This window comes from Hippocampus bargibanti, linkage group LG13 (genome assembly GCF_051943395.1).
Source record: "Hippocampus bargibanti isolate YZ-2025 linkage group LG13, ASM5194339v1, whole genome shotgun sequence".
Lineage (NCBI taxonomy): Eukaryota > Metazoa > Chordata > Actinopteri > Syngnathiformes > Syngnathidae > Hippocampus > Hippocampus bargibanti.
The window spans coordinates 2,511,391-2,530,707 of record NC_142746.1 but is presented as its reverse complement, the minus strand read 5'-3'; the positions used below and the strand labels follow the sequence as shown (position 1 = coordinate 2,530,707).

Here is a 19,317-nt window from a genome sequence, read left to right as displayed (position 1 = left end):
GTCCACATCCCCCTTGGATGTCGGTTCCAGAACCTTGTCCACATCCTCATCAAACTGCTTCCAATCAGCTCTCTTCGAGGACTGAGGCCACTGGATCCTTGGTTGGGCCGAAGGCGGTGCAGGTGGTACTGTTTAAGCTTGCTGGCTTTGAAGGCTTTGTGGGTGGTTGGGAGGTGATGCGGTCTCTTGGGGGCTTGGGGTGGCATGCGAACTATTGGCAGCGGGTGTTGATGACACTTGGAGGCTTCGGGCACTGTGGGTTGCCTCCGGGCCTGGCTCCTCCTCCGTCTGACCAGAAGTAACTTCTGTGCGTTGTGTCATCACTGACGCGGACAAACATTTCATCCTGTCTTGATGGATTTTCAAACCCTTCTGATTCTTGCAGGTTTTTTGTCATAAAAGGACACCTGGCACGACCATTCGTTGTCGGGTAATTGTTTTATGTCATTGAATGCTGTTGAACACATTGTATGCTGTTGGATGCAATTGTATGCATTGTGTGTAGTGCATGTGTTTGTTTAATCTTGGCGGACTTTTAATCTTGGTTTTCTTTTGATACTTTGTATTTTTTCCATTCAGATGATTTTGATGTTTTACATTTTGTTCCTGCTGACTTTATTTTAATACAATTTGTCAAACACAACCTCCTGCTGCCTCCTACCTGCTTTTTGGGATCCGCACCCACCATCACCACCTCACAAAACGTGACACATAGCATCTCTAAGATCCCTGACAACAGGCAAAGCATTAGTCGTGTTTATGGAATTTGCTTCTTCAGGTATATACGTACAACAAGTGTCACCCACCATAGCACAGACGCACCCTTGTGGGGCTGTCAAAAGGTCCAAAAGCATTCTATTTTGCAGCACCATTTGTCTAATTGCTGCAATTTCGGTGTTCTGCATTTCATCCACTTTCAGGCTGGCATTTACAAACACTTGAAATCTGCAATAAATTGTCTCAATTCGTAGCATGTTTTTTGCCACTCCAATTTGCGGAAAAAGAGCTAACATTATCTTACTACCCGTGCTATGGTGTTTGAATTGTTCTGGAACATCAGTGCCCCAGATCGAATCATGGGGCTTACTCTTCTCTTCACATGATGGTGCACTGGATGACTGGTAACGATGAAAGTATTGTCAGTTACAGTAACAGGTGCACACAAACCATAGGCTCGCGGAGGAATAAAAGAATATACTTTCCCACCACATAACCACCAAAGATACGGACAAAACAGTGACATTAGTGTTTAACAGTAGCACATATAAACATCTATCCTCATCTATAAAACCCAAATTTTGACCTGTACTGTACATTGTAATGCATAATGGTAATCGCAACCCGCTATCGGTCATAACTTGGTTATCTGGTTCCAAAAGAGTGTCTAAACCTGGAACAATCTCTCCTTTTGAAGCATTACAAAGAACCGGAAAATGTTGATCGGGTCTATGCAAAGATATTAACAAATATGCAGCTCTAGCCATTCTCTCTTCGAATACCTTCGACTGCACGTGTTGTTGTGTAATACGTTTATGACACCTGGGCTCTGGGCCGTGTTGTCAGCTGCCTCCACCCAGACTGACAGTCTGATGTGTGGTTTGATCAGGACCTTGTCTCCTGGTCTTAGCCTCTCCTGTGGGAGCAAAGAGGACTGCAGCAGCACACATGTGGAATGTACTTCTCTTTGAGCCACTTTGCTAATAGGGCACCGCGATCTGATTCATTTTCTGCCCAAAGTTCACCTTCCCATAATGGGAGGATGAATGGTCTGCCATGCATTATCTCGAATGGTGTTAAGCCATTATTAGTGGGTGTTATTCTCATATATAATTTCACCAGAAACAGACATTCAGGCCATGGCTTGCCTGTTGTTTCCATCGTTTTTCTGAGTCTATTTTTAAATGTCCCATTTGCTAAACAAATCAATTAGCACTAAACATTATTTATAAGGACCAGTTGTGCTTAGTTTAATGAAATCCATATGGATCACTTCAAAGGGCTGTGACCCTTCAACAAAGGTTTTTTGCATATAAGTTGAAACCTTTGCCTAAATGGAATATCTTTCCTGCTATAAACACCATCCTCCCGTTGATATATGTGACCTACCATGACCTACCAAACGAGCAACCATGGGGAACATATATCTGGGTAAACACGGCTTGTCGTCCCATTTTATACAGTCCGTCAACAAGTTTTGCACCATCGGCCAACCACAGATCTTTTTCGAATTTCGTGGCTAACGCTTGCATATCTTTTAATTCTGTGAAGGCTTTGTTGCCTTCTTCAGTCGATCGATGATAAGGTTTCTTCAGCCGTCATCTGTACAAAAGTGAAGGTTTCGGACGTTTCGCCTCCTATCCAAGAGGCTTCGTCAGCGAACTGAAGTCTGACTGGTCGTATCGGCCCCATTTATATATCCCTAATGTCCAGACATGGTGGCGCCGGACACAGCTATGATAGGTCCCTACTCTCAGGTTGGGGGGGGCTTTGATCCTCTCCTCGTTCATCTAGAATTGCTTCATGTCACAAAGCAAGTGCTGAAGAATGTGTCTCTGTCTTTGTGTTGTCATATTCTCATCTCATCTCATTTTCCGTACCGCTTATTCCTCATTAGGGTCGCGGGAGTTGCTGGAGCCTATCTCAGCTGTCTTCGGGCACGAGGCGGGGGACACCCTGAATTGATTGCCAGCCAATCGCAGGGCACACAAAGACATACAACAGTCACTCTCACACTCACACCTAGGGACAATTTGGAGTATTCAATCTGCCTGCCATGCATGTTTTTGGAGTGTGGGAGGAAGCCGGAGGACCCGGAGAAAACCCACGCGGGTCCGGGGAGAACATGCAAACTCCACACAGGGAGGCCGGACCGGGACGCGAACCGGCGACCTCTGCACTGTGAAGCCGATGTGCTAACCACTCGACTACCGGGCCGCCCTGTTGTCATATTATTTGTGATTTTTTTTTTTTACTTCAAGATGGCGCCAGGAGAGTTGTGACTGCCTTTCCAGCAGCTCCTGTATTTTGGTTTTCTACTTCTATCTTTCCTTTCCTCTTCCTTTCATAACTTTGCTGCTGTGAAATATAAATTTCTCCACTGTGAGACGAATAAAGATAAATCCAATAATAGCCCCCGAGATGAAACTGTAAATACAATGTGGCCAGTGGCAAAAAAACGACTTGGACTAAAGCCGGGGTCGGGAAACAAAAAGCTCTTGAGCCATATCTGGCTCTTTTGGTGATTGCATCTGGCTCGCCGATAAAACTAAATACATATTCTCGCTTTTTTGCTGTTCATTTCATGTTTGGGCTGCAGTTGGCGGAAAGCGCAATTTTGATTGGATGATATAGGCCGTTCATTTGTAACAGGTAAACGCCCCTTTTAAATAACCCTGATGAGTAAAAAAATGACGAGTACCGTACATGGTTGGAATTGACCAAAAGATTCGCCTTTGTGGAGGGAAAAGGTTCTGATTCTAATTTGCAATGAAACAATACCATCGATGAAACAGTCCAATGTCAGTGGCACTTTGCTCACGTTAGCATCAATATACTACTTCTGCGAGAGACAGCAGAAAGCAAGTGTGGAAACTACTGAGCCCTGTGCAGGCGAGCTAGCAGTCACTTGGCGTATGGGCCCGGCAAGTTGACTTTTATTCCGATCGTTTGGCTGGATTTTTACCAATCATGAGGAACAAAAAACCATTCACGCTAATGGTGAGTTGATGGAGAATAATAATTTATCATGTTTAAAAGTGCCGTGCTTTGCTGACCAACTAAACAATGGGCCTACAGTCAAAAGCGCAGATGGCCACAGTAAATCTGAGTGAAACAGACACGGCAAGGTGAACCGTCGTCTCCATCTAGATTCTAGAAGGTCCGGCCCTGCACAGAATTTAGGGCTTTAGATACTCCTTTTTCACCAAAGTTATTTACGGCTTAAACATCCTGCACAAGCGCCAGATTACAAACTTATCAGTTTTTGGAAAAGACAACCAATTAAAATGTCTTATGTTTTACTGCTTGCAGCTGTTGGTGTTCAGAACGCCCAGAGGCGTGGCATTATAATCAAGAAAACTATGTTTACTAATATATCACTTTAATTTACATATACTCTCAATAAATAGCTTGGCAGAGGGGCGCAGAATTCAGACGTATGTCATCTGATGACTGCGTCTCCTGCCGGCAGTGGGGACAATCTTTCTGGTTCTGAGTCTCTGTCCACGGTGTCTGTCTGTCATATCTCTGACATGAGTACTATCACAAAGTTATTTGAAAGAATACATTCTGACATTTCGTTGAAAAGTGGCCGCACGTGCATGCGTGTTTATTTATGTGTGTGTGTGTGCGTGTGTGTGTGTGTGTGTGTGTGTGTGTGTGTGTGTGTGTGTGTGTGTGTGTGTGTGTGTGTGTGTGTGTGTGTGTGTGTGTGTGTGTGTGTGTGTGGCTCTCACTGAAAAACATTTAATTTCTTAGTCAAAAAGGTTCCCGACATCTGGACTAAAGGTGATGCATTTTTGGGGGGCAGGTGGGGTTCCCCAAGGGGTTCATAGCATCCACCCGCAAATAAAAAAAATGTGAATTTAGTTGAAAGAGGTCTCAAATTGTATCTTCCACTTGAGTAAAAAATACATTGAAGGAATCCATTTTAGTTCTCAGAAATGTGTGTTATGTTAAAAACACACAACAAATGTGAAAAATGGATTTTGTCCAAATTATAACGATCACTTTGATTTGTTACATTCAAAGAAAAACGGTCCAGTTGCAACATGACTATGAAATAGCAACTTTATCAGAGAGGGGAAGTTGTCATCACACAAAATGAATATTTTTTTAAATGGGTCTTTGCCTTACCTGTCGGGCAAAAGCATCACCCCTTCAATCTGCTCCGTTTACGTCGGCGTGCATCTCATGACTACGAGGGTAAACATGCCGGTCGTGACGATGATGTCATCCCGGAAGTCCACACACGCTGTTGAAGGATCGTGTTGCACATCAACACATGGGTGCGCATATGGTGAGATCGATATCCCCGCTCCCTCTCATTTCCCGACCCCGCCCCCCTCGCCCTTACATAGTTTATACACAAGTGCTCTGACACCGTCACTAAATGTGTGTGATTTTAACACTGTAATAAGTAGCGTTAGTATGTAATAAAAATGAGTAAAACTATATCAAAAGTTGACATGGAAGGAGTTTAGAATGAAGAAATCAATAATCTATTTGCTATCTATTAGCTATCTGGCTGCCTGGCTAGTTATCGAGTTAGGTAGCTATAAGCTATATAGCTATCTAGCTAGCTATTAGCTACGTCCTTGAGAGTTTTGAAAGGCGCTTATAAATACAATGTATTACATGTATTATTATTATTATCATTATTATTATAAAAAGTTAATTCCTAAGTTATATGGGTCTGGAGTTATCAGAGCTTGAAACGGGGGTGGTGATTTATATCGCGCTTTAACCATACCTGTCAACCTGTACGTTTTTGCCATACAAAGTACGTTTATTATGCATTTTAAGACGTGCGACGTACAAGAAAATCTGTACAGAAAAATGCAACTTTATCAATTATGGGTACCGTCCGGTATACACCGACTATCACGAAACAGCAAATCAATCAAGTCAAACGAGTTTGCGCGGTAGCCTCTATCTCTGTATGTTTTTTTTTTTCGTTGCAAACGAAGTGAGCGGTTTGATGCTACTATGCGCATGTGTCTGCCGCCTGGGGATTTCCCATTGCATCATTCCGATCACACGTGAATACAGCGAAAGTCAGGACGATACGAGGGATTGATACAAGCTTCGAAGAAAGGTGTGGAATGTTCTTATGTTGTTGCTTGCAAAAAAGACGTGAAAGTAGCTGCCTCCGGTTTCTATGATTTAAAGACACGTTTTGATACAAAGAGCCACGCCAAAAACGTAGTCTGGAACGAAAAGTCTTGAAAAATTATCGATCATACAATAGCATACCTGGTATGGGTATAGGTATAGCTATATGGTATATGGTATATGGGTATAGGTATGAGCAACACAATAGAGAACACTGTAGTAATTAAGCAACACTTGTAATTTCATCATTTATTAAGAATATGTACAGAATGATATAACGAAACATGTGTATAAAGAGTTTGATGGTTCTCTTTATTTGTAAGTAGGTTCGTTGTCAGATCTCCCAGGCAGGTGACGCGCAGGGCTTGATCGCGGCGTGGAGTTGAGCAAGTCGTGCCGTGATGTCCGTCCGACGCCCGGCCCCGCGACAGCTCCTTTTATACAATTTGCAAGCGTGTGCTATGCGTCAGGGTGAGACACACATCAAGATCAAGGAATTGAAAGACATGAAAGTGTTGAAAAGCGCACTTCAAAATCATACACGCGTGTGACGCAACAGGGCTCCCCTCCTGGATCCGAAGTCGGTGAAAGCGATGAAGGAAAAAGAAATAAAAACAAAAGTAATTCTGCGACATGGTGAGGCCAGGCAAGATGACGGTCACCGGGCGTGGCAGGCGTCGGTGGGGAGGTTGCCGAGGAGGTTTCGTGGTGCCTGAAGTCGTTGTACGGGAGCACGGCAAAGAGTGCTCTACGACTGCCAGTTTGAGTCGATCGATGGAAACTTTCCTCGCGGCCGTCGAGTCGATGCCGGAAGGTCTTCTCACCGTGAGTTGTCGGACAATCGATGAGGGATTGTGAGGACGAAGGTGCGTGGGGTTGGCCATGCTGCCGGGCCCGGACAGGCCGGTCATCGGCGACGGTGGCGATGATCGCGCTGCCATGGTGCTCTGCAGGACGCTGAGGAAGCACGCTGACATCGGCGGCCGTGTCGGCCATGAAGCGTCTTCCCGAAGTCCAATCGTGGACATAAGCGATGTCCGACGATGTCCGATCGTGGACATAAGCGATGTCCGACGATGTGCGATCGTGGACATATACGATGCAGCTAGTTGCAGTGTCGCCAGGCGAATTGGACGATGTTGGCCATCAGGGTGCGGCAGGTTTCACGGTGGGGTCGGGGCGCCCACGGGTGGTGGCGGCCCATCGGGAGCTCGGCTCGAGGGGTCTTGCTGTGAAGATGAAGGGTTCACGGGCGACTGGGAAATCTGGGTGTTTCCATTTGGAGAGTTGATTGGGCTGAGGAGGAGGGAAAAATGCTCCTGGCTGGCTCGCCAATAAAGAGTTTGATGGTTCTCTTTATTTTTAAGTAGGTTCGTTGTCGTTGAAAGGCGCACTTCAAAATCATACACACGTGTGACGCAACATGTACACTATAACATGTTAAACTACATAAAGAAACACGTTTGAAAAAAAAATATGGTGTACGATTACGTATTTTGTATTTTGTAAGGGAAAATACGACAGTTTGTAAGGGCATGGAGCCGTGGAGGTTAACAGGTATGCTTTAACAACAGCTGAAGCTGGAACAAAGCGCTAACATGGAAAAAAGACAAACGCTGCTCCCTCATGGAAAGGGAAAAACATCGCCAGAGGTCTTTATCAGCACCCCTGCATGAAAAACGCTTGAACAACCACGTCACTCTTAACAATTCCCAAATAAATTCAGGGATGGTAGCGAATGGGTTAACTATCAACAACCCGGAGGTCTTTTGCCTCGCAAGCTGCTGACGAGCACGCCGCAGCTCTCATCGCCATGGTGACCAGACAATCTTAAGTCACTCACAGAGATTCTAAGAATTAGACACAGACAGCTAGATAACTAACTAAATAGCCAACTAGAGACAGTGAGAGAGACAGCTAGACAGAGCTAGCTAGATAGATAGACGGTTAGATAGACAGCTAGCTAGCTAGACAGATAGATAGATAGATCAACAGCTTGATAGATAGACAGCTAGCTAGCTAGATAAATGTACTGACATCTAGCTAGACAGATAGCTAGCTAGACAGGCAGACAGACAGACCGAGAAACATATACAAGCACACATTTTGTTTGTAAGGTTGCACGTTGAGTGTGTTTTTAATTGTACAAATAAAGTGAATGTGAGAGAGGTGTCGATATTAGCTATGCTTCTTCATCTCGTGTCGCATTGATGACTTCTGCTCACTTCACTGCTTGATTTGCATGTTCCTTGTATGCTTCTCCCATCCCCAAAATCAGAATCTTCTTGCAGTTCTTGTCATTTACTGAAAGTCCTCCAGGACGGGTTCGTGTCCGGTGTGCTTGAGGAAGCGCATCAGGTCCTGGGGCCTAATCCCCATGGTGGCGCTGTTGGTCATGGGGTGAAAGTAAACCATGTCGTGGCCCCCTTCCAGCAGGTCTCGGTCCATGACCAAGGTGACGCTACAGTCCTTGTCGAAGAGCAGAGCCAGAGCCGTGGCGCATCCCTGACGCACCTGAACCACACGATTGCATCTTTAGCTTGAGTTGGACTTGGCCTGTCACTAGCCAATATTTTTTTCATGGATAATTCCAGCGATTAATTAGGTAAGAATACAGGGAACATCCGAATTACGACCAGCTCGACTTACAACCAACCGTACTTACGACCCGACATCCAGTTCTAAAATTTTTACTCTACGCCTGGCACTGCAACGCGCAAGCAGGCCGGCAATGGGTTCACCAGCCAGCATCTCACTCTCGCACAGCAATTGACCGTGTGATGGCACCAGAGGGGGGAGTTTCAAGTCATTTAGCCTGCGAGTCTCTATTCCAAATTTTGAATGGATTTCGACTTACGCCCATTTTGACTTACGACCGTTTGGTCGGAACGGAACTGGGTCGTAAGTCGGATGTTACCTGTATATTGATTTTTTTAATCTGATCTCTTTTTGTCAATGGATGCTACAGCTGCGTGTTTGCTTTCAACATTTAGCTTGTAGTCGACGTGCACATTCCACCATGATGTCCCTGATGCACTGGTGAAAAGATGCTTTGATCCTCTCCTCTTTCATCTAGAACTGCTTTATATAACAAAGATAGTACAGAAAGTGCTAAAGAATGAATGACTCTCTGTGTCTTTGTGTTGTAATATTGTCTTTGTTGTGTCATATTATTATTATTATTTTTTTTGTTATTTTGACTTCAAGACGGCACCGCGAGAATGGCTGCCTTTCCAGAGGCTCATGTATTTTGTTTTTCTACTTTCATTCCTTTTATCACTTTGCTGCTGTGAAATGTAAATTTCTCCACTGAAAGACTAATAAAGGCAAATCCAATTCGATCCAATCAAGCACGTTGTCTTTATGGTGAACATGCAACCGAGTATGGCGTCAGTGGGCGATCAAGGTCGCTACTTCCCAAAATATCCACGGCCTCAAGGCCCCACAATTCAGGTATTATGATTGATAACAATATTTTATGAATTTAGAATGGCACATGTAGGTCTACTGAGTATAAAAGTGAGTCGACTTAGTGACGAAAATTGAATTTTTCTTCGAGGAGAGGACCAAGCCAAATAATAAAACAGAAAAGTGCATATTAACCGCTTGTGTCACCTTAAGTTTATCCAGCATGGTGGCCTCGTCTGCAAATCGGAGGTTCCCGCTACAAACCGACAGCTTCTTGGCAAGCTCATTCAGGTTCACCTGGACATGAATAAAGAGGCTGGTCCTTCTTATTGTCAATAGTCAATAGTCCAGGCAATCTTTTCAAAAAGTGGTAATTGTGGAGTAGAGAACGAGGGAGAACGATGGAAAACGAATGCTGAACGATGCTCCAGGCCTCACCTGTCGGTCGTGACGCGTCGACACCAACCACGTTTTCTTCTTCTTGTCTTTGAGAAAAAGGTTTTTGGAAACAGGGCCCCTCACATCTTGGAGGTGAGGCATCATCTCTTCCACTGTGAAAACCTGACAATTTCAAATACAGTAAAGTCTCGTTATATCGATATTCAAGGGAGTCCGAAAAAATATCGATATAACCGGGACTATCGATATATCCGACCCTGTTTGCATGTAATTTTCTCGGTGCGTGCATAGAAATAGTATCGATATAACCGGGACTATCGATATATCCGATATCGATATAACGAGACTTTACTGTATCACATTTCCCTGAAAAGTATGTATAATATAGAAAAACTGAAAAAATACTTCACAAAAAACAAATGAAGATTTTTTTAAATCTAGAAGTGTAATAATAATAATAATAATACATTAAGAGAACGGTGAAAAAAGAATTGTTTTTCTCATCACCTTTTTTTTCATTATAGTCTTGTTATAATTTATTTTATTCTATTTATAATTGTATTTTATTTATTATTGTATCTATGCTTGTCTGTGACTGTAAAGTGTCCTTGAGAGCTTTGAAAGGCGCTTGAAATAAAATGTATTATTATTATTATTATTATTATTATTATTATTATTATAATAAAACTATTGTCTTGTAATTTATTAGCTATATGTTGGCTATCGAATAGCTAGCTAGCTTTCTATCCGAGTTACTTAGCTATCAATTAGCTGTCTATTAGCTAGCTAACTTTCTATCTGAGTTACTTCCGGGTTGAGTGAAGGCCTAGCTAGCTATCTCTTAGCTATATATTAGCTAGCTAGCTTTCTGTCCAAGTTCCTTCCGGGTTGAGTGAACGCTGGCACGTGTGGCTGCCGCTGCTCAACCACCGAAAAACTTATCCTGTTACTGTAAAGTGACCTTGAGATTTTTTAAGCCGCTTATAAATGAAATATATTATTATTATTATTATTATTATAAAAAAGGAGGACACATTAATACAAACTAATTATGTCAATGAAATTTATTATTATTATTATTATTAGTTTTAGGACACTCTGACGAAGGCGGAAGTAGACGCCGAAACATGTCAGGTATTTGAACACCGACAACACACTGTCTGTAAGATAAGAATCTGTTTTAAATTGGATATCAAGTAGACAAGATGAACTTAATACAACAATTAATACAACTAAAAAATAAATTATTATTATTATTGGCGAGAATCGTTGTTTAAAAAGCCTGACTCCACTCACATTCTAAAATGGTGTGCTCCCTGTACGACACGGCGATTCAGACGGCTCTAACGTGTACTATAGCTCAGTGTTACAAGTGATGAGCGTAAACCTCAAGAGGAATTTTGTTTTTATAAACTTGTCACAAAGTATTTAACCCCCCCCCGTTTATTTTAGATTATTTTTTTCTCTTCTCTTATTTTTTTTGTTTTCATTTTATTATATTTTAAAAATGGCTACATAGTTGTATTATTGAGTACATTAGTAGTCCTTACATGTTTTGTATTACTCACCTAGTTTTTGTTATTATAAGATTGAACTACACCAGAGTATTATTGGATGTAGAAGTGAATTGTATGTTTTTTTTTCTTTTCATTGACTGTATGGACCCGTGAAATTGTAAAAACGCTTGAGCAGTAATGCACTCGGCGTGACAAACGTTTGCGAAAAGTCAATCTACCGGAAAACGGACCATTTGTCACTTTGCATTGCTCGTGAACGTAAATTAAAGAACAATACAGCCGGAAAAAAAAATCGGAATTTGAACTTTTAATTACTATCACAATATAATCGGGATATGAGTTAGCCGAATAAAACTTTCGGTTTCCCTTTTAGAGTGCCAAGGTAAAAGATACAGTATTCGTAGAGTGAGGGCGGGAAAATAGTTTTACTAAAATAACACTACACATAAAGTAGATTTGAGAACGCCGAATTAACTGAGCAGTTCCCGTTGACACAACAGTGCTATCAAACCCGAGTAAGGGTTTAGTTTTATCCAAAAGTTGACAGGCGAACACAAAACGTCAATATTTTATTGGGAGCTCCATTGATTTGGGGACACGTAGAATAAGCTTGTGTGTTTGCGTGCGCGTGTTTTTGTGTTACCGGCGGGTGATTGACGCAGGTCGTCTGGATGTTTAAAGATTCCAAACGCTTCTCCAGTTCTTCCCGCAGCTCCTCGGACATCTTTAATAAATAAATATTTTTTTATTTCTAATAAATATGCTCGTAAAGGACGACAGTCTGAAAGTAGCTTTGTCGACTTCCGAGCTTTTTCTTCTTCGCTGTCCGTTTGCTTCTTGGGCGACTGGAGTGCTCTCAGCTATGTACTGCCGCCTACTGGAAACTTAATGTAAACACTTCTCGTTGAACCTCGCGTGATTTGACTTTTTTTTAATCACGTGACCGAAACGAGCGCCCCAATGCACTATGACGCATTTTCGTGCAGACAGCAAGGGGGGTCGAACGTCAATTGAGAAAGTCAATCGTAATATTTATGTTGTTGTTGTTGTTTTTTTTTTCATAAAAACAAGTAGCCCTTTTATGTTAAGTACAATCCATGATTTTTTTACAATGTCAAAAATATGTCTAATTTCAGTTTTAATAAAACCTTTATTTCTAAATGGCACAAAACAACAACAAAATGGACGAACTAACTGCAAATGCCTGGGAACTTCTAAGGAGCTGCTCCAAAATGATGTCATTCACAAGGCCACGCCCCTCGAAGCCAACACACAAAAATGACAGTTATTCAACATTAAAAATGTACATTAAATGTATGTTTTTTATATATTGTATATGCTGTTTTCATTGATTGAAGGCCTATCATACTCACAATAAATGTGTAAAATCACATTTAAGCGTGGTAAACCTTCAAGATCGTGTTTTCATTCTTGTTTGGCACACAGTTTGATAAGAACATGCGTCCCCGTTCCACTTTCACCTGAATGGAAACCAGACACACATAAGACCATCGACCCACTTTGGTGAGGTCGCCGGGACTGTTGACAAAGCTGGCAACCTTTTAGCAAAATGAACAGCAGATAAAGGTTGTGCGATTTGGGTCAATTAAGATGGAGGCGGCAAAATGGGAGGGGTTAAAAAGGTCATTTTGAATATCACTCAACATTGGGTACAAGAATAATAAATACATATATTTGATTGAGGTTTTTGTGGCTGTAGAATACAATTTCAATCAATCTTGTACTTAGGCTGATAGTCCTTTTAAAAATTTCAAGAAAGTATTTTTGTGTACTTTCAAATACAGTTATACCTTGGCTTACGAATGCTTTAGCTAACGAGCTTTTCGCCTTACAAACGTTAAATTCGCAAGAATATAATCTTGCCATACAAACTATTTTCCGGAAATACACGGAGTGCCACAATGAGTCTTCGGTTAGAGCCGCACGTGATTGGTCAAGATCCGTGGTCGAGGAGAGAGTGGACACACGCAGCAGGACACATGCAGCAGTGAGCGGGGGAGGGGTGACAGAAACAGAGCTGCATATGAACAGGAAAGGTAGACGACAGAGATTGAAACAAAAAACAAAAGTGAAAAAAGTGAAAGAGTGAGAACATGGATAGAAAACAGTGAAATTTGGACTCGTTTCAACTTTATTGATAGTTCAAAGGCAGAGTGTAGACTGCAAGGTTGAAATATCCCATCAATCAGGCTCCACAAATAACCCGCACAAGCCATCTGTACAATTTGAAGAGTAGACACGCAAGGGAACCAGCTATTAATGACGTTTTTAGTGTGTATGTCTGCATCTGTTGCAACATCTAATATATTGTCTTTGTGTTGTCATGTTATTTGTTATTTATTTTTTTGTAAGAGTATAGAACTAAGAGTAGGAATTTTGAAAGTATATAGGAACAATGACGGGTAAAGGTCGAGAGCTGGTTGACATGATGCAGAGAAGGAATGTAGACATACTGTGTGTGCAGGAGACAAGGTGGAAAGGGAGCAAGGCTAGAAGCTTAGGGTCAGGGTTTAAGTTGTTCTATCATGGTGAAGACAGAAAGAGAAATGGAGTTGGGGTTATCTTAAAAGAGGAGTTTTTTTATCTCTTAGAAGTAAAAAGAGTACCAGATAGAATGATGAGTCAAGCTAGAAATTGAAGGCGTGATGTTCAATGTTGTTTGTGGGTATGCCCCACAAGTAGGATGTGAGCTGGCGGAGAAGGAGAAATTTTGATTGGACTTTGATGGAGTCATACAGAACATCCTGAGAAGTGAGAGGGTTGTAATTGGTAGAGACTTTAATTGACATGTTGGCGCAGGAAACAAAGATGATGAGGAGGTGGTGGGCAGGTTTGGACTCCAGATGAGGAACGCTGAATACAGATGGTGGTTGACTTTGCTAAGAGAATGGAAATGGCTATTGTGAATACTTTCTTTCAGAAGAGACAGGAACATAGGGTGACCTGTAAGAGTGGAGGCAGAAGTACACAGGTAGACTACATTTTGTGTCAACGGCGCCATCTAAAGGAAACCAGTGACTGCAAAGTAGTGGTTGGTGAGAGTGTAGCCAGGCAGCATAGGTTGGTGGTGTGTAGGATGACGCTGGCAGTGAGGAAGATGAAAAAACCAAAGGCTGAAGTGAGGACAAAATTGCGGAAGTTGAAAAAAGAAGAGTGTTGAATGACATTTAGGAAGGAGGTAAGACAAGCACTGGGTGGGCAAGAGGCCCTTCCAGATGACTGGCAAACTGCAGCAAACATAATCAGAGACACAGGTCGGAAAGTACTTGGTGTATCGAGTGGACGAAAGGTAGATAAGGAGACTTGGTGGTGGAATGGGGAGGTGCAGGAGTGTATACAGAAAAAGAGGTTAGCAAAGAAGAAGTGGGACACTGAGACGACGGACGAGAGTAGACACCAGTACAAGGAGATGCAGCGCACGGTTAAAGTAAAGGTGGCAAAGGCCAAACAAGAGGCTTATGATGACTTGTATGCTCGGCTGGACAGCAAGGAAGGCGAGACTGATCTTTACAGGCTGGAGAGACAGAGAAACAAAGATGGTAAGGGTGATTAAGGATAGAGATGGCAATGGATTAACAGGTGCCAGTAGTGTGATGGCAAGATGGAAAGAGTACTTTGAAGATTTGATGAATGAGGAAAATGAGAAGGAACAAAGAGTAGAAGACGTGACTGTTGTGGACGAAGACTTAGGAAACATAAGCAAGAATGAAGTGAGGAGGGCGGTGAAGAGGATGAAAGGGGGAAAGGCACTCGGGCCAGATGATTTACCAATCGAGGTATGGAAGTGTCTTGGAGAGGTGGAAGTGGTGTTTCTGACTGGGTTATTCAACAAGATCTTAGATGGTGAACAGATGCCTGAAGAATGGAGATGAAGTGCACTCGTGCCCATTTTTAAGAACAAAGGAGATGTGTAGAGTTCTACTAATTGCAGAGGAATAAAATTGATGAGCCATACAATGAAACTCTGGGAAAGAGTAGTTGAAGCTAGACTAAGAGCAGAAGTGAACATTTGTGAGCAGCAGTATGGCTTCATGCCAAAAAAGAGAACGACAGATGCAGTGTTTGCTTTAAGAATGCTGATAGAGAAGTACAGAGAAGGTCAGAAGGAATTGCATTGTGACTTTGTAGATCTGGATAAAGCGTATGACAGGGTGCCTAGAGAAGAGCTGTGGCATTGCATGAGGAAGTCTGGAGTGACGGAAAAGTATGTCACAGCGGTGCAAGACATGTATCATGACTGTAAGTCAGTTGTGAGGTGTGCTATGTGAGGTGTGCTATTGGTGTGACTGAGGAATTCCAGGTGGAGGTGGGACTCCACCAGGGGTCGGCTCTGAGCCCCTTCTTGTTTGCTATGGTGATGGACACGCTGAGAAGACGATGTTAGACAACAATCTCCTTGGACCATGATGTTTGCAGATGACATTGTGATCTGTAGCGAGAACAGCGAACAGGTGGCGGAAAAACTAGAGATGTATAGATATGCCCTGGAAAGGAGAGGAATGAAGATCAGTCGCAGCAAGACGGAATATATGTGTGTGAATGAGAGGGATCCAAGTGCAAGAGTGATGCTACAGGGAGAAGAGATAAAAAAGGTGGAGAATTTTAAGTACTTGGGGTCAAATGTCCAGAGCAATGGAGAGTGTGGAAAAGAGGTGAAGAAGCGTGTCCAGGCAGGCTGGAGCGGCTGGAGAAAAATGTCAGGTGTGATGTGTGATAGAAGGGTTTCAGCTAGGACGAAAGGAAACGTGTCTAAAACAGTGGTGAGACCAGGCATGATGTTTGGACTGGAGACGGTGCCACTGAAGAAAAGACAGGAAACAGAGCTGGAGGTAGCTGAGCTGAAGATGTTGAGGTTCTCTATGGGAATGACCAGGTTGGATAGGATCAGGAATGAGTACATTAGAGGGACAACTCATATTAGAGGCTTTGCAGAGAAAGTCAGAGAGGCCAGACTGATATGGTTTGGACATGTCCAGAGGAAAGAGAGTGACTATATCGGGAGAAGGATGCTGAGCCTTGAACTGCCAGGCAGAAAACCGAGAAGAAGACCGAAGAGGAGGTTCATGGATGTGGTCAAAGCGGACATGAAGGTAGCTGGTGTGAGAGAAGAGGATGCACAAAACCGGGATAGATGGAGGACATTGATTCGCTGTGGCGACCCCTGAGGGGAAAAGCCGAAAGGAAAAGAAGAAGTTTTTTTTGTTCTTTTGACTTCAAGACTGCGCCGCGAGAGTGCCTGCCTTTCCAGCAACTCCTGTATTTTGTTTTTCTACTTTCATTCCTTTCATCACTTTGCTGCTGTGAAATGTAAATTTCTCCACTGCGAGACTAATAAAGGCAAATCCAATTCAATGCAACTTCCAAGATGTACAACCCAGAGCTCCTTGAGACACTTTATGCAAAATGATATCCATTCCATCAAGCCATCAACGACCATCACAAAAATTTCTTTAATTACAATACCATAGCACATTTATTATACATAAAATAATGTATATTTTGTGTAGTTCAAGGCTTATTTAGTGAAAATTATGTTTTATGGGCACCTGGGAACGGATTATTCCCATTTTAATGGTTTCCTATGAGAAATTAATATTTGGAATACACACTTTTGCCTTACACACACTTACTGGGAACAAATTAAGTTTGTAAGCCAAGGTATCACTGTATCTTCCATTTTGTTTTTTGAATGTCGAATTTGTATCTCCTGTTTTGTGGACCACACGAGTTAGTGTTCCTAATGAAGTGGCAACGGTCTGGCTTTGCTTTGGGTTGATTCCAGTTTTTTGTCCTAATCTCGTAATGTCCTATTCTGCTTTGACACGGTGAACCGCCGAGCCCTCCCCCTCCCTCTCCCCCTCACAGGCTCGTGCGTGTTTGCGTGCGTTTAGAGTCCCTTATATAAAGTGCACTCCGGTGGAGGTGAAGTTTTTTTTCTATCAAAGATTCCTGTCCTGTCGTATCAGTGAAGATGACCACCGAAGACTTGTCTTGTTTTTGTCTGTGAACTTGTTGGACACCAAATACAATTTTTTTTTTGTCCTGCAACGTTTGGAAGTTGAGCATTTTTGGAATCTCTTGGTCATCTTTGGGCGCCCCCCCCCTCCCTCAGGTAAAGTCAGACTTGGAGATGAAATAAAATGTCCTCCATTTACAACCACTGTAGACAAAAATGAAGAGATGCCATTTCTGGAAGAAAAGCCCAAGCAAAGGGCGTTAAATAATGTGAAATGATGAGAAATGTTGTAGAAAGCTCGGAACAATTTGAAGTTGGAAGGGTTGAATCAAGAAATGCAAAAAATACATTCCTGGATTTTATTTTGAAAAATGGGGACATTTCAGTAATGATAGTTTAAAGTGTGAAGGATTTGAATCACTCAAAAAAATAGTTGGAAACCGAAACTTCCCCGTGGCTCAAATTATGGACGATTTGGAACTAAAAAAACATCAGGTCTGGCTTTTATTTTGAACATTTTAAGCAGTGAATATTGTGCGCATTTGATTGGATTGGACTGGATGTATTCGTCTCACAGTGGAGAAATTTACATTTCACAGCAGCAAACTTATGAAAGGAAGAGGAAAGGAAAGAAAAAAGTAGATAAGAATATGACAACACAAAGATACATTCTTCAGCACTTGCTTTGCCCTCTGTGTGACATGAAGCAGTTCTAGATGAAAGATGCGAGGATCAATGCGTCTTTTTCAGCAGTGGATCAGGGACTTCATGGTGGATCGTGCACATCTACTACAAGCTAAATGTCGAAAGCAAACACGCAGCTGTAGCATCCATTGACGAAAAGAGATAAAGGCTTTAATGAGTAAAACTGCCCCTGTTCACCGACAGAAAAACTTATCACCCACAGAAAAACTTATCCTGTGACTGTAAAGTGACCTTTAGAGTTTTGAAATATTATAAATCAAATGTATTATTATTATTATTATTATTATTATTATTATTATTATTATTATTATTATGGCGGCCCGGTAGTCGAGTGGTTAGCACACCGGCTTCACAGTGCAGAGGTCGCCGGTTCGTGTCCCGGTCCGGCCTCCCTGTGTGGAGTTTGCATGTTCTCCCCGGACCCGCGTGGGTTTTCTCCGGGTACTCCGGTTTCCTCCCACACTCCAAAAACATGCATGGCAGGCAGATTGACCACTCCAAATTGTCCCTAGGTGTGAGTGTGAGAGTGACTGTTGTATGTCTTTGTGTGCCCTGCGATTGGCTGGCAACCAATTCAGGGTGTCCCCCGCCTCGTGCCCGAAGACAGCTGAGATAGGCTCCAGCAACCCCCGCGACCCTAATGAGGAATAAGCGGTACGGAAAATGAGATTATTATTATTATTATTATATAAAACAACTTGAAAATATCACATTCCAAGCTTTTATTTTGAAAGTCACACGAGGGCCAATAAATAGTCTACATGACAGGTATTATTTTTTTAAGGAATTCACTGCCAGACGTGCAAAAATGCGTCCACTCCAGTGCCAGGGTTTTTGTCATTGTCACTTGAATTCCTGGTCTCACAGAATATTAAGTTTTAAGACGACATAAACGTTTAATGCAGTGGAAGAAACCATAGACACTCTTCTTTCATCTGAAAAAAAGGAGTAAATTCCTAAATGATATTAGTCTGGAATTATATGAGCTTGAAATGGGGGCGGCAGTACAAAATACAATACAATACATCCATATTGGTTTATATCGCGCTTGAACAACAGCTGAAGATAAAACAAAGTACTAACATGGACAACAATCAAATACAGGAAATACATGAAAAATGGTTCATGGCTATCGTGTCACGTTAGCTGACCGTGGTGCTCTTACCTCTTCAGCTTTGACGAACGCAATATAAAAAAAAATACATAAAAATATTGAGATCCAGGATTGTTTTCAGAGCAAGAAAACACAAATAATTGGGATTGTTAAAACATCATAGCTAGCACATGTTTTGATTGTTTATGCATGCTTACATGTTTGTGTTTGAGCTAGCGCGTATCACTGCTAGTGCGCGTCCATGCGAGAGAGCGCGTCAACGCATGTAAATCGAAGGATGTCAATCATTATCTGCGCTGGCGTGTATAATCCAAGGTAAAAGATGTCCCTAGATGTAAGTGTTGCATGTGTTGACTGCGCAGTGG

General features: G+C 42.3%; 1 protein-coding gene across 1 annotated transcript; it reads right to left on the bottom strand.

The window, feature by feature from the left end:
* Nucleotides 1-6,240: 6,240 nt before the first annotated feature.
* prorsd1 (prolyl-tRNA synthetase domain containing 1) lies at nt 6,241-11,886 on the bottom strand. Its single transcript, XM_089012629.1, has 4 exons — nt 11,800-11,886; nt 9,679-9,801; nt 9,448-9,537; nt 6,241-8,346 (listed from the first exon to the last, which is right to left on the bottom strand). The coding sequence occupies exons 1-4, from the start codon at nt 11,878-11,880 to the stop codon at nt 8,134-8,136; spliced, it is 507 nt and encodes a 168-aa protein (XP_088868755.1). The 5' UTR covers nt 11,881-11,886; the 3' UTR covers nt 6,241-8,133.
* Nucleotides 11,887-19,317: the final 7,431 nt, after the last annotated feature.

Bases quoted from the DNA above. Each gene is read 5' to 3' on its own strand.
- prorsd1 (XM_089012629.1), bottom strand. From the start codon at position 11,880: ATGTCCGAGGAGCTGCGGGAAGAACTGGAGAAGCGTTTGGAATCTTTA. The intron at 9,538-9,678 runs GTGAGGCCTGGA...ATTCATGTCCAG, and splicing joins CGACGCGTCACGACCGACAG to GTGAACCTGAATGAGCTTGC. The intron at 8,347-9,447 runs GTGACACAAGCG...CGTGTGGTTCAG, and splicing joins CCATGCTGGATAAACTTAAG to GTGCGTCAGGGATGCGCCAC.